The sequence below is a fragment of the Oscarella lobularis genome, chromosome 1 (genome assembly GCF_947507565.1).
Source record: "Oscarella lobularis chromosome 1, ooOscLobu1.1, whole genome shotgun sequence".
In the NCBI taxonomy this organism is placed as follows: Eukaryota; Metazoa; Porifera; class Homoscleromorpha; order Homosclerophorida; family Oscarellidae; genus Oscarella; species Oscarella lobularis.
In genome coordinates, this window is record NC_089175.1 from 54,717 (window position 1) to 65,418 (window position 10,702).

Sequence of the window (10,702 nt, forward strand, 5' to 3'; positions counted from 1 at the left end):
CTTGCTAATTTGTATGGTAATTCAAATGGAAGCGGTTACTCGATAGGCCCAGATGTGGAATTCTTTGCTTCCGATCATTTTATAGAACGTATTTAGGTATTGTTGGAAGACTAGAGACTAATTAATACTGCAAACTAATCTGATTGTGTGGGTGGTCTAAGTCACGTGAGAATGAATACGGGATTTCGTCATCGTAATTGTCGTTTTTGGGCCGTTTTCGTCGTCGCCTGCGCGATTGAGTCGTCTTGCAAAGGTTGTTGCCATGCCAACAATCGATTTTGTTTGATCGATTGTCATTTTCCTTTGTTTTAGACTCGTTTTGATCGAAGCACTCGATTCGATTCTCTCGAACCGTTTCTCCTCTTCGAAAATGTCATCCGCGTGTCCGTCATCTCGATATGGACACGTTTCCGCCGTGATCAATGATGAAATGCTTGTGTGGGGAGGAGTAGCGGTGAGAGAATCGACGGGAAAGAATTACTTGTGTTCTCCCGATTTGATGGAGTGCTTCAATCTGTTGACAAGTCAATGGAATGAACGACGAGCAACATCCAACAGCCCATCCGACCTTCCTCATCCATGTCGCAACGCACGAATCGGTGTCGTCCAAAATCGGGACATTTATCAATTTGGTGGTGGCTACTCCTCGTCTGATCAGGGCCGTGATGTCTATTTGAACGATGTTCACAAATTGGATGGATCGACGTTGGAATGGCAACGAATCCATTCCAATGACCAATCAACGCCCAGCGGGAGAGTGAACCATGGAATGTGCGTGTTAGGGAAGAAAGGAGATGAACATCTCGTCATGATGGGCGGATGGGGAACAAAGATTGTTTCACCAATACCAGACGGATCTCAATTCATTCCTAATTCAAAATATCCTGAAGAGGGGTGGAACAATGAAGTTTGGTTGTTTTGCATCCAAAAGAGTGAGTGACTTGTGAAATTATTTTGAATTGAATGTAGACATTTGTTTGAAGGGAATTGGATTCCAGCTCAATGCACAGGAAAAAAACCACATCCTCGATCCGCACATTCCTTCACTAAAGTTGATATCAATCGAGCCATTCTCATTAGCGGTGGTTCTGAAGGAGTGTTGAATGATGCTTTTCTGTTCATATTCAGTTCACTGGTAATGAGATAGGTTTGTTATTAATTAATTAATGTGATTTATATGCGTAGGAGTGGATTGAAATGAAATTGGATGATTCTCTCATTCCTCGATGGTTCCATTCGACGGTTGTTGTTGATATTCCCACATTAGGGGGGCCAGTTGCTTTTCTCTTGTGGGGATATGGGAAAGGCGGGTTTCCTGTGTCTCTGGCCCAAATGATTCTAATTGACTCCCAAAAGTGCAAAAAGGTAATTGAAATATTTTCATATGACATTCTACGATGACAAAGTTCATTTGACAGATCTCAATATCAGATGAGCCAATTCCAACAGGGTTCCAATCAGTCTGCTCTATTGTTAGAAGAGGTCTTCTCTTTATTCTGCGATATGGAGGATCACCCTATAAATGGAGCGAGAGAAAACCAGAGGCGCAACTAGATATTTTGAAATATGGTAAATAATTTTTATATTATTTTAAGCCTAATTTTATTGATTGCATAGATTTAAAAAGTGTTGGCGAGAAACTCCTCCGTCACAATTTGAGCGAACCGATCGAACACGAAATTTCAAAATCCGATGAGCATGCGCAGAAGATGACCGAGGTCTTTAATTATGTGTGCAAGCCGCGGGTTATTAGCATAATTGATTTAGGAACCACTTTCGGATCCGTCTCTTCAAATCGACCGACAGGATCTCGTCTATGATGAGGCTGACGATTGCGTTGGCGAAGGAAGCTTTGGCGATGTATTCAAAGCGACGCTGAAGAAAGACGGAAAAGAGATCACCGTCGCCGTCAAAGTTTTTTCCGATATACGAAGAAAATCAGAAAGGTGTTTAGCTGATACCGAGTTTTTCTGATGGGATATCTTTTTTATTTCGCAGGGAATTGTTCGAGAAGGAGGCATCTGTGCTACTCCGAATTGAACTAAATCCGTTCATTGTTCGTCTGATCGGCGTTTGCACTGCTCACAGATTCCACGCCCTCGTAACAGAGTTCGTGAGCGGAGGAGATCTGTCTTGTCTTCTCAAGTCAGACGAAGAAGCGATTGAGAAGTGGGAAACGCGAGTCACTTTTGCGAAGCAAATTGCTAAGGGGATGCTTCATCTCCACGGCAGTCATCCACCAGTCATTCACTACGACTTGAAAGCGGAGAACGTCTTGGTCGAGCGCATTCCAGACGAAAGAGGAGATCAATTTATATGCAAAGTAGATTAAAAATCAAATAAGAATAATAATTTAGTCAATATTATTCTCAGGTTGCCGATTTTGGACTTTCAAAAATGTCTGGCGTCAGCTCGATTACAGTAGTTCGGCAAACGGATTCCGCTCCGTCTGGCACAGTCACTCACATTGCTCCGGAGCGATATTCCCGTCGTCCGTACGGCGCCGGAGACGACGAGGTCGTGAGAAAAGTTTTGGCGAAAAAATCTGACGTCTATAGCTACGGAGTTTTGCTCTGGGAAATACGAGAAAGGACGCATCCCTATCAAGGTCAATTGATTCTTATCATTTATTGGCCTTGCGTACTACTGTAGTTATTTACCTTTAGGTTCGGATAGAGATACTATTCGCTATCTTGTGAGAACTGGAGAGAAACTTCCTGAAGGCGAAGCACTCAATGTTCCGCCGTTCTTCGACGATCTCATGACGAAATGCACACAATTCGATCCCCAGAATCGACCAATGTTCGACGACATCATACTCACGCTAACCGAAAACGAATCTGATTGAATTGAGAAGCATAGCTTGTACCCTTTCCCCCTATGACATAGTCTTTCACTTCAGTTTTGGATTAACCCTACGTTTTTATGAATATTTGTACTTTTGTAATTGATGTAGCATCTCCTAGATTAATTTCTCTGTAGTGCAACCGACTCTCGCTGAAACAGATCGATGGACGGCAGAAAGAGAGACTGAAGGACGTGAAGGGCAGATATACACGACGGCTACACGCTCAATTTGCTCATATTTTATTTCCACAGATGCATGCAGTACAAAAATCATTCTACCAAAAATCTAACGTGTCCCATGGCCTTTCTTCTCTCCTTTTGTCTTCGTCCATCATTTTTCTTCAGCGCGCGACCTAAAAAAATGGTATTAGTTACTGTCAAATAATCGTTGTACGTACCTTTTTGTAATGCGTCCGTATTAGCGCAACCCAGGCTACACTGTCTCTCCAGACCAACGTCAACAGCTCAGCCTACCTTTGTCGCACGGTGGATTTGGTCTCTCTTCGGCTTCGCTGGTTTCTCCTTGCGCTTTTATCGGTTCGTGGGCTGCGTCCCTTGCATTTCTACCTGGCTGCATTGAGAAATTTCCGTCGGCGCCTACGAACATTGACACCACCCCGAGCGAGCGATTCCTTGAAGGCCACATCTTCCGTGCAATAATTGGCTTACATCCAGTCGGAGAAGATATCAAAAGCCTAATACCAAATGCTGAACAACTGCCAAACTCGAAGCCCAAGTTACAAGCGAAATTAACACAAATTCTTCAATCTGACGCAGCTTAACGCTTGATATCTCGCAGCGACCAACGTTCACAAGCCCGTATCCGCAGCGCCAGTGGTTCAGAGTCTGCTGCATGGTTGGATGCTCTCCCCTCGTCGAATGCTTTGTCCTTCTCGCCTGCCGAATTTCGGATTGCGGCATTGCTTCGACTTGGGGCCGAAATTCCTTTCCTGCGCGACATTGACCACTGTGATTGTGGGGCGACAATCGACAACGAAGGCTATCACAGCTTAACCTGCGCTCGTGGCTCAGGTGCCGTCCGTCGTCATAACGCCATCCAACACACTTGGCTCAACCTCCTTCACTCGGTCAACTACGTTTGTGATTTGGAACGCGAGCATCAATTCGACGACGACAACAAGCGTCCAGACATCGGAGTTTTTAACTTCAAGGATGGCCGAAAGCTGCTATTGGATGTCAGCGTCATTCACCCGCAATCCGGATCAGTTCTCGCGCGAGGTGCCCGTTCAGATGGTGCCGCGGCTGCTAAAAGGGATGAGGATAAGTTGGCCAAATACCTCGACGACGCAACGCGACTCGGATATCTCTTCGAGCCGCTCGTTTTTGAGGTGTTTGGCCGATGGAGTCCCATCGCAAAACGTCTATTCTCCCAATTTTCCCTTCGCCCTTCTTTAGATTTTCTTGACGACAAAAATGCATTCATGGATTTTTGGCGTAAATGTTTGTCTGTCTCTCTTCAACGTGAGAATTCCCGTATTATTTTACGTAAAGTTAAGTCTGTTCTCCCATCTATTTCTGTTTCCCCCGTGCCCTCCTCAGCTGGAGCTCCCGTTCGGTGCTTCAGCTGGGAGTAATCTTGTCATATGTTTATTCTATTCCTGTTCTCTTGTTTTTGTGTTTAGTTTTTGTCTAAATAAAAAAGCGTGGAGGTTCGGACGCTTCGTAGCCCAGGGAAGTCTTCGCAAAGCGATGACTCCCTTCCAAAAAGTGAGGGCGAGTTGCGACCTCATAGGCCACCCCACCAGTACCCGCCTGGACGCTAGAAACGGCCCCTTATACCGAATCCCCGGCGCGCTGGTATCAAACCCTTCGGTATGTGGAAATGAGAAGAACCGGGGCTTGAGGAGTGGAGAGCGGCTGACCACAGTTTGTAGGAGTCGACAGGAAAGGACGTGCAATGCCCAGATCGAATTCTCCTGAGCCAGATCATCCGCAATCTAATCGTGCCAGTTGGTGAGATAAGTGCCGGCAACCAGACCGCTTGCGACACCCCCTCCGAGCCGTGCCCACTCTGCCTAACGCAGGCCGTGCTCGTTTGGCAACAATAAGACATATAAGCGATCTTTATGCTCAGTGCGTGAACCGAGGCCGAAGCCCCCCATCGCCCTGCTTAGAGGCTCCGGCACGGGATTAATCCGTGGGCCACGCTGATCCGACGATCCAGACTGCCTTTTGTCAAAGCTCCCGAGCCAGTCCGTCAAGGATGAGACGCAGATTGCTCCGCGCCGCACCCACCCTAAGCCGCAACTGAAGGAGAATCTGTGTGCGCTTCGCTTTTGAACGCCGTAAGCCCCGCCCAGCGCGTTCATTGGTTTGTTGCGATCACGTGGGTCTTATCAAGCGCTCTCGTTGGCTCTTTCGATTAGGTGCGAATTTTCAATACCAGGGATTACATCATGATCGTAGTCAGCATTTCTATTTTTGGCAGGAAATGATGCAAGATTTCACGCTTCGAGTTCAAGATGGCGTACAATGCCTCGTGGTCGCCGTCTTCTTCTTCACGGTTTCATCTTACATTTCGCGTCGATTATCGCAGATTGCCTTTACGTTGTCGTCGAACGCCCGGACATCGAGGAACAAACACGTGATCCAAAGAAGAACGAAGCGTCGCGTAGACGAAGAAATCGACCGTTTTCGACGACGATGACGGCGTGGGAGCCGACGACGAATGCAAAATACGGTGTCGGTAAGCGTACGGGCGATCGGGAGCCCGTTTTCGCGACGAAAAAGACGATCCCTTCACCCGGACGTCGCCGATCACATCCGTCTCGTTTTTTTTGCAGTGATCTACAACTATGAAGCGCGAAGCGATCGAGAACTCACGCTCAAGTTCGGCGCGAAACCGTCAAATATTGGAACAGTGCGGCTGTAAGGCTTTGTGTTCCCCAAAGGGGGCCTCACCCAATTTACGATTGTCATGGCAACCGATTTAGGCAATTTTTCCATCGTCTTTCATTCATTTGAAGCCCTATCACGTGGAAAATTCCGGGTAACTAAGGGAGGGAGGGGAAAGAATATTTATGGCAACATTGTTTGTGTTTTGTAGCCAATTAGAAGCAGTTGTGAGTCGTTAGGGAAGTGACGTCAGTCTTGAGAGAATGGGGTTTCGTTTGGAAAAACGCCTATTCGGTGAGAATTTGCAACATTGCTAATAGATCAATAACGGATTAGCGGGGGTTATAGAATGGAGATATGAAGATTTTGGGGCAAATTAGAAACGCTATTCTCAATTTACTCAAAAAAAAGGTTTTGTCCTTGGCGTCGTCGTTGGCGTCGTCAAGGCAATGGGAACCACGTGGTCATCACTTAGTGGTTGCAAACGTCGGCGAAGAAGTCTGACATTTGCTTTTTGATTTACGATCACGGGGAGGGACATAATAATATTATTTAGTGAGAATTATATTGTGACGTTGGGAATGGTTCTCGACTTCTTCTCATTAAGAAATTCACTTCGCTTAGTCACAGCATAGATACTCACTCCTCTAGTATCTATGCTGTGACTAAGCGAAGGGAATCCCTCATAAAACATACTGTAAAAAAAGAAAAGGAAGGTATTCCAATAAAAAAAACCATTGAGCAGCAGCAGCACATACAAAAATTAAAGTCTAATCGTTCTTCTTTTCTAGAGCGACGTCATCCATAAAGAGTTTGGCGAAGAGAGCTCCCACTTGAGCTCTCGCTTGAAATTTTATCTGCGTTCCGTTGACAGCGTCATAAAAATCAGTGAGAGGAACGCGTTGGGGCGTCAGTTGAATCCAATTGACGAGACGATTGAAGAGATCGTAGTGAACGGTCTGATTTGCAAAGGAACCAACCCAGCCCGTCCATCCGAGATTGGCCCACGTTCCACGACTGTCAAGCGGCCAGCCGTACTCCTTCAAATGACGATTATACTCGGCAATCTCCTTATCGAACACTTCTTGTGGAAATAGGTTCGTTTGCAACAGTTTGTCCCACATCAAGTTGAATTTCAATGACCACGTGCCGCTTTGATCGTAGGCGAGACGATAGTGATCTCCGTCGTCGGCTTTTTCCATCCAAATGCCCGAATAGTTCCTAGCGATCTTAGTCATTCATTCACACGAATAATTGTACTTTTGTGATTGATGCAGCATCTCCTAGACTAATTTCTCTGTAGTCCGAACCGACTCTTGCTAATTTGTATGGTAATTCAAATCGAAGCGGTTACTCGATAGGCCCAGATGTGGAATTCTTTGCTTCCGATCATTTATAGAACGTATTTAGGTATTGTTGGAAGAGTAGAGACTAATTAATACTGCAAATTAATCTGATTGTGTGGGTGGTCTAAGTCACGTGAGAATGAATACGGGATTTCGCTCTCATCGTAATTGTCGTTTTTGAGCCGTTTTCGTCGTCGCCTGCGCGATTGAGTCGTCTTGCAAAGGTCGTTGCCATGCCAACAATCGATTTTGTTTGATCGATTGTCATTTTAGACTCGTTTTGATCGAAGCACTCGATTCGATTCTCTCGAACCGTTTCTCCTCTTCGAAAATGTCATCCGCGTGTCCGTCATCTCGATATGGACACGTTGCCGCCGTGATCAATGATGAAATGCTTGTGTGGGGAGGAGGAGCGGTGAGAGAATCGACGGGAGATCTTTACTTGTGTTCTCCCGATTTGATGGAGTGCTTCAATCTGTTGACAAGTCAATGGAATAAACGACGAGCAACATCCAACAGCCCATCCGACCTTCCTCATCCATGTCTCTTCGCACGAATCGGTGTCGTCCAAAATCAGGACATTTATCAATTTGGTGGTTTCTACTTCTCGTCTGATCAGGGCCGTCCTGTCTATTCGAACGATGTTCACAAATTGGATGGATTGACGTTGGAATGGCAACGAATCCATTCCAATGACCAATCAACGCCCAGCGCGAGGAGGAGAAATGGAATGTGCGTGTTAGGGAAGAAAGGAGACGAACATCTCGTCATGATGGGCGGAATAGGAACAAAGATTGTTTCACCAATACCAGACGGATCTCAATTCATTCCTTCTTCAAAATATCCTGGCATGGGGTGGAACAATGAAATTTGGTTATTTTGCATCCGAAAGAGTGAGTGACGTGTAAAATTATTTTGAATTGAATGTAGACATTTGTTTGAAGGGAATTGGATTCCAGCTCAATGCACAGGAAAAAAACCACATCCTCGATCAGGACATTCATTCACTAAAGTTGATATCAATCGAGCCATTCTCATTAGCGGTGGTCCTGAAAGAGTGTTGAATGATGCTTTTCTGTTCATGTTCAGTTCACTGGTAATGAGATAGGTTTATTATTAATTAATTAATGTGATTTATATGCGTAGGAGTGGATTGAAATGAAATTGGATGATTCTCTCATTCCTCGATGGTTCCATTCGACGGTTGTTGTTGATATTCCCACATTAGGGGGGCCAGTTGCTTTTCTCTTGTGGGGATATGGGAAAGACGGGTTTCCTGTGTCTCTGGCCCAAATGATTCTAATTGACTCCCAAAAGTGCAAAAAGGTAATTGAAATATTTTCATATGACATTCTACGATGACAAAGTTCATTTGACAGATCTCAATATCAGATGAGCCAATTCCAACAGGGTTCCAATCAGTCTGCTCTATTGTTAGAAGAGGTCTTCTCTTTATTCTGCGATATGGAGGATCACCCTATAAATGGAGCGAGAGCAAACCAGGAGCGCTTTTAGACATTTTGAAATATGGTAAATAATTTTTATAATATTTTTAGCCTAATTTTATTGATTGCATAGATTTAAAAAGTGTTGGTGAGAAACTCCTCCGTCACAATTTGAGCGAACCGATTGAACACGAAATTTCAAAATCCGACGAGCATGCGCAGAAGATGACCGAGGTTTTAATTATGTGTGCAAGCCGCGGGTCATTAGCATAATTAATTTAGGAACCACTTTCGGATCCGTCTCTTCAAATCGACCGACAGGATCTCGTCTATGATGAGGCTGACGATTGCATTGGCGAAGGAAGCTTTGGCGATGTATTCAAAGCGACGCTGAAGAAAGACGGAAAAGAGATCACCGTCGCCGTCAAAGTTTTTTCCGATATACGAAGAAAATCAGAAAGGTGTTTAGCTGATACCGAGTTTTTCTGATGGGATATTGTTTTTATTTCGCAGGGAATTGTTCGAGAAGGAGGCATCTGTGCTACTCCGAATTGAACGAAATCCGTTCATTGTTCGTCTGATCGGCGTTTGCACTGCTCACAGATTCCACGCTCTCGTAACAGAGTTCGTGAGCGGAGGAGATCTGTCTTGTCTTCTCAAGTCAGACGAAGAAGCGATTGAGAAGTGGGAAACGCGAGTCATTTTTGCGAAGCAAATTGCTAAGGGGATGCTTCATCTCCACTCCAATCATCCACCAGTGATTCACTACGACTTGAAAGCGGAGAACGTCTTGGTCGAGCGCATTCCAGACGAAAGAGAAGATCAATTTATATGCAAGGTAGATTAAAAATCAAATAAGAATAATAATTTAGTCAATATTATTTCAGGTTGCTGATTTTGGACTTTCAAAAGTGTCTGGCGTCAGTTCGATTACCATAGTTCGCCAAACGGATTCCTCTCCGTCTGGCACAGTCACTCACATTGCTCCGGAGCGATATTCCCGTCGTCCGTACGGCGCCGGAGACGACGACGTCGTGAGAAAAGTTTTGGCGAAAAAATCTGACGTCTATAGCTACGGAGTTTTGCTCTGGGAAATACGAGAAAGGAAGCATCCCTATCAAGGTCAAGTGATTGTTTTCATTGGCCTTGCGTACTACTGTAGTTATTTACGTTTAGGTACGGATAGAGATACTATTCGCTATCTTGTCAGAACTGGAGAGAAACTTCCTGAAGGCGAAGCACTCAATGTTCCGCCGTTCTTCGACGATCTCATGACGAAATGCACACAATTCGATCCCCAGAATCGACCAATGTTCGACGACATCATACTCACGCTAACCGAAAACGAATCTGATTGAGAACCATAGCTTGTACCCTTTCTCCCTATGACATAGTCTTTTACTTCACTTTTGGATTACCCCTACGTTTTTATGAATATTTGCACTTTGGTAATTGATTTAGCATCTCCTAGATTAATTTTTCTGTAGTGCAACCGACTCTCGCTGAAACAGATCGATGGACGGGAGAAAGAGAGACTGAAAGACGTGAAGGGGAGATATACACGACGGCCACACGCTCAATTTGCTCATATTTTATTTCCACAGACGCATGCAGTACAAAAATCATTCTACCGAAAATCTAACGTGTCCCATGGCCTTTCTTCTCTCCTTTTGTCTTCGTCCACCATTTTTCTTCGGCGCGCGACCTAAAAAAACGGTATTAGTCACTGTAAAATAATCGTTGTACGTACCTTTTGGTTTGCGTCCGTATTAGCGTAACCCAGGCTACACCGCGCGGAGGTTCGGACGCTTCGTAGCCCAGGGAAGTCTTCGCAAAGCGATGACTCCCTTCCAAAAAGTGAGGGCGAGTTGCGACCTCATAGGCCACCCCACCAGTACCCGCCTGGACGCTAGAAACGGCCCCTTATACCGAATCCCCGGCGCGCTGGTATCAAACCCTTCGGTATGTGGAAATAAAGAAGAACCGGGGCTTGCGGAGTGGAGAGCGGCTGACCACAGTTTGTAGGAGTCAACAGAAAAGACGTGCAATGCCCAAATCGAATTCTCCTGAGCCAGATCATCCGCAATCTAATCGTGCCAGTTGGTGAGAAAAGTGCCGGCAACCAGACCGCTTGCGACACCCCCTCCGAGCCGTGCCCACTCTGCCTAACGCAGGCCGTGCTCGTTTGGCAACAATAAGACATATAAG

At 45.4% G+C, this 10,702-nt stretch overlaps 3 protein-coding genes and 2 long non-coding RNA genes across 7 annotated transcripts; 4 read left to right on the top strand and 1 right to left on the bottom strand.

Moving 5' to 3' along the window:
* Positions 1 to 178: 178 nt before the first annotated feature.
* Positions 179 to 2,981, top strand: LOC136199400 (uncharacterized). The gene is made up of 10 exons (XM_065989575.1): positions 179 to 253; positions 313 to 932; positions 984 to 1,135; positions 1,186 to 1,365; positions 1,419 to 1,569; positions 1,618 to 1,718; positions 1,768 to 1,946; positions 1,999 to 2,323; positions 2,374 to 2,608; positions 2,667 to 2,981. Exons 2-10 carry the CDS (start codon positions 371 to 373, stop codon positions 2,846 to 2,848), a joined length of 2,067 nt encoding a protein of 688 aa, XP_065845647.1. The 5' UTR covers positions 179 to 253; positions 313 to 370; the 3' UTR covers positions 2,849 to 2,981.
* A 571-nt stretch (positions 2,982 to 3,552) lies between these two features.
* LOC136196710 (uncharacterized) lies at positions 3,553 to 4,442 on the top strand. The gene is made up of 2 exons (XM_065986317.1): positions 3,553 to 3,583; positions 3,664 to 4,442. Exons 1-2 carry the CDS (start codon positions 3,553 to 3,555, stop codon positions 4,440 to 4,442), a joined length of 810 nt encoding a protein of 269 aa, XP_065842389.1.
* Positions 4,443 to 4,525: 83 nt separating this feature from the next.
* On the top strand, positions 4,526 to 5,364 carry LOC136199580 (uncharacterized). The gene is made up of 3 exons (XR_010673096.1): positions 4,526 to 5,153; positions 5,210 to 5,234; positions 5,297 to 5,364. It is a non-coding gene; the product is annotated as an uncharacterized lncRNA (long non-coding RNA).
* Positions 5,365 to 5,406: 42 nt separating this feature from the next.
* On the top strand, positions 5,407 to 9,980 carry LOC136199570 (uncharacterized). Of its 3 annotated transcripts, XM_065989798.1 has the most exons (15): positions 5,407 to 5,554; positions 5,652 to 5,736; positions 5,802 to 5,857; positions 5,915 to 5,997; positions 6,052 to 6,258; positions 6,495 to 6,512; positions 7,778 to 7,942; positions 7,994 to 8,145; positions 8,196 to 8,375; positions 8,429 to 8,579; positions 8,628 to 8,728; positions 8,777 to 8,955; positions 9,008 to 9,332; positions 9,382 to 9,616; positions 9,671 to 9,980. In XM_065989798.1, the coding sequence occupies exons 7-15, from the start codon at positions 7,780 to 7,782 to the stop codon at positions 9,850 to 9,852; spliced, it is 1,668 nt and encodes a 555-aa protein (XP_065845870.1). In that variant the 5' UTR covers positions 5,407 to 5,554; positions 5,652 to 5,736; positions 5,802 to 5,857; positions 5,915 to 5,997; positions 6,052 to 6,258; positions 6,495 to 6,512; positions 7,778 to 7,779; the 3' UTR covers positions 9,853 to 9,980. The 3 variants fall into 3 exon arrangements, with proteins under 3 accessions (XP_065845870.1, XP_065845871.1, XP_065845872.1); XM_065989799.1 differs by lacking the exon at positions 6,052 to 6,258; XM_065989800.1 differs by lacking the exons at positions 5,407 to 5,554; positions 5,652 to 5,736; positions 5,802 to 5,857 and having other exon boundaries at positions 5,875 to 5,997.
* A 90-nt stretch (positions 9,981 to 10,070) lies between these two features.
* LOC136199579 (uncharacterized) lies at positions 10,071 to 10,462 on the bottom strand. The gene is made up of 2 exons (XR_010673095.1): positions 10,245 to 10,462; positions 10,071 to 10,199 (listed from the first exon to the last, which is right to left on the bottom strand). It is a non-coding gene; the product is annotated as an uncharacterized lncRNA (long non-coding RNA).
* Between the last annotated feature and the right edge of the window lie 240 nt (positions 10,463 to 10,702).

Excerpts from the sequence above, each read along its gene's own strand:
- LOC136199400 (XM_065989575.1), top strand. The coding sequence starts at position 371 with ATGTCATCCGCGTGTCCGTCATCTCGATATGGACACGTTTCCGCCGTG. Across the intron at positions 933-983 it reads GTTGTTTTGCATCCAAAAGA|GGAATTGGATTCCAGCTCAA; the intron begins GTGAGTGACTTG and ends ATTTGTTTGAAG. Across the intron at positions 1,719-1,767 it reads ATGCGCAGAAGATGACCGAG|GAACCACTTTCGGATCCGTC; the intron begins GTCTTTAATTAT and ends TAATTGATTTAG.
- LOC136196710 (XM_065986317.1), top strand. The coding sequence starts at position 3,553 with ATGCTGAACAACTGCCAAACTCGAAGCCCAA. Across the intron at positions 3,584-3,663 it reads CTGCCAAACTCGAAGCCCAA|CCCGTATCCGCAGCGCCAGT; the intron begins GTTACAAGCGAA and ends AACGTTCACAAG.
- LOC136199570 (XM_065989798.1), top strand. The coding sequence starts at position 7,780 with ATGTGCGTGTTAGGGAAGAAAGGAGACGAACATCTCGTCATGATGGGC. Across the intron at positions 8,376-8,428 it reads ACTCCCAAAAGTGCAAAAAG|ATCTCAATATCAGATGAGCC; the intron begins GTAATTGAAATA and ends TTCATTTGACAG. Across the intron at positions 8,729-8,776 it reads ATGCGCAGAAGATGACCGAG|GAACCACTTTCGGATCCGTC; the intron begins GTTTTAATTATG and ends TAATTAATTTAG.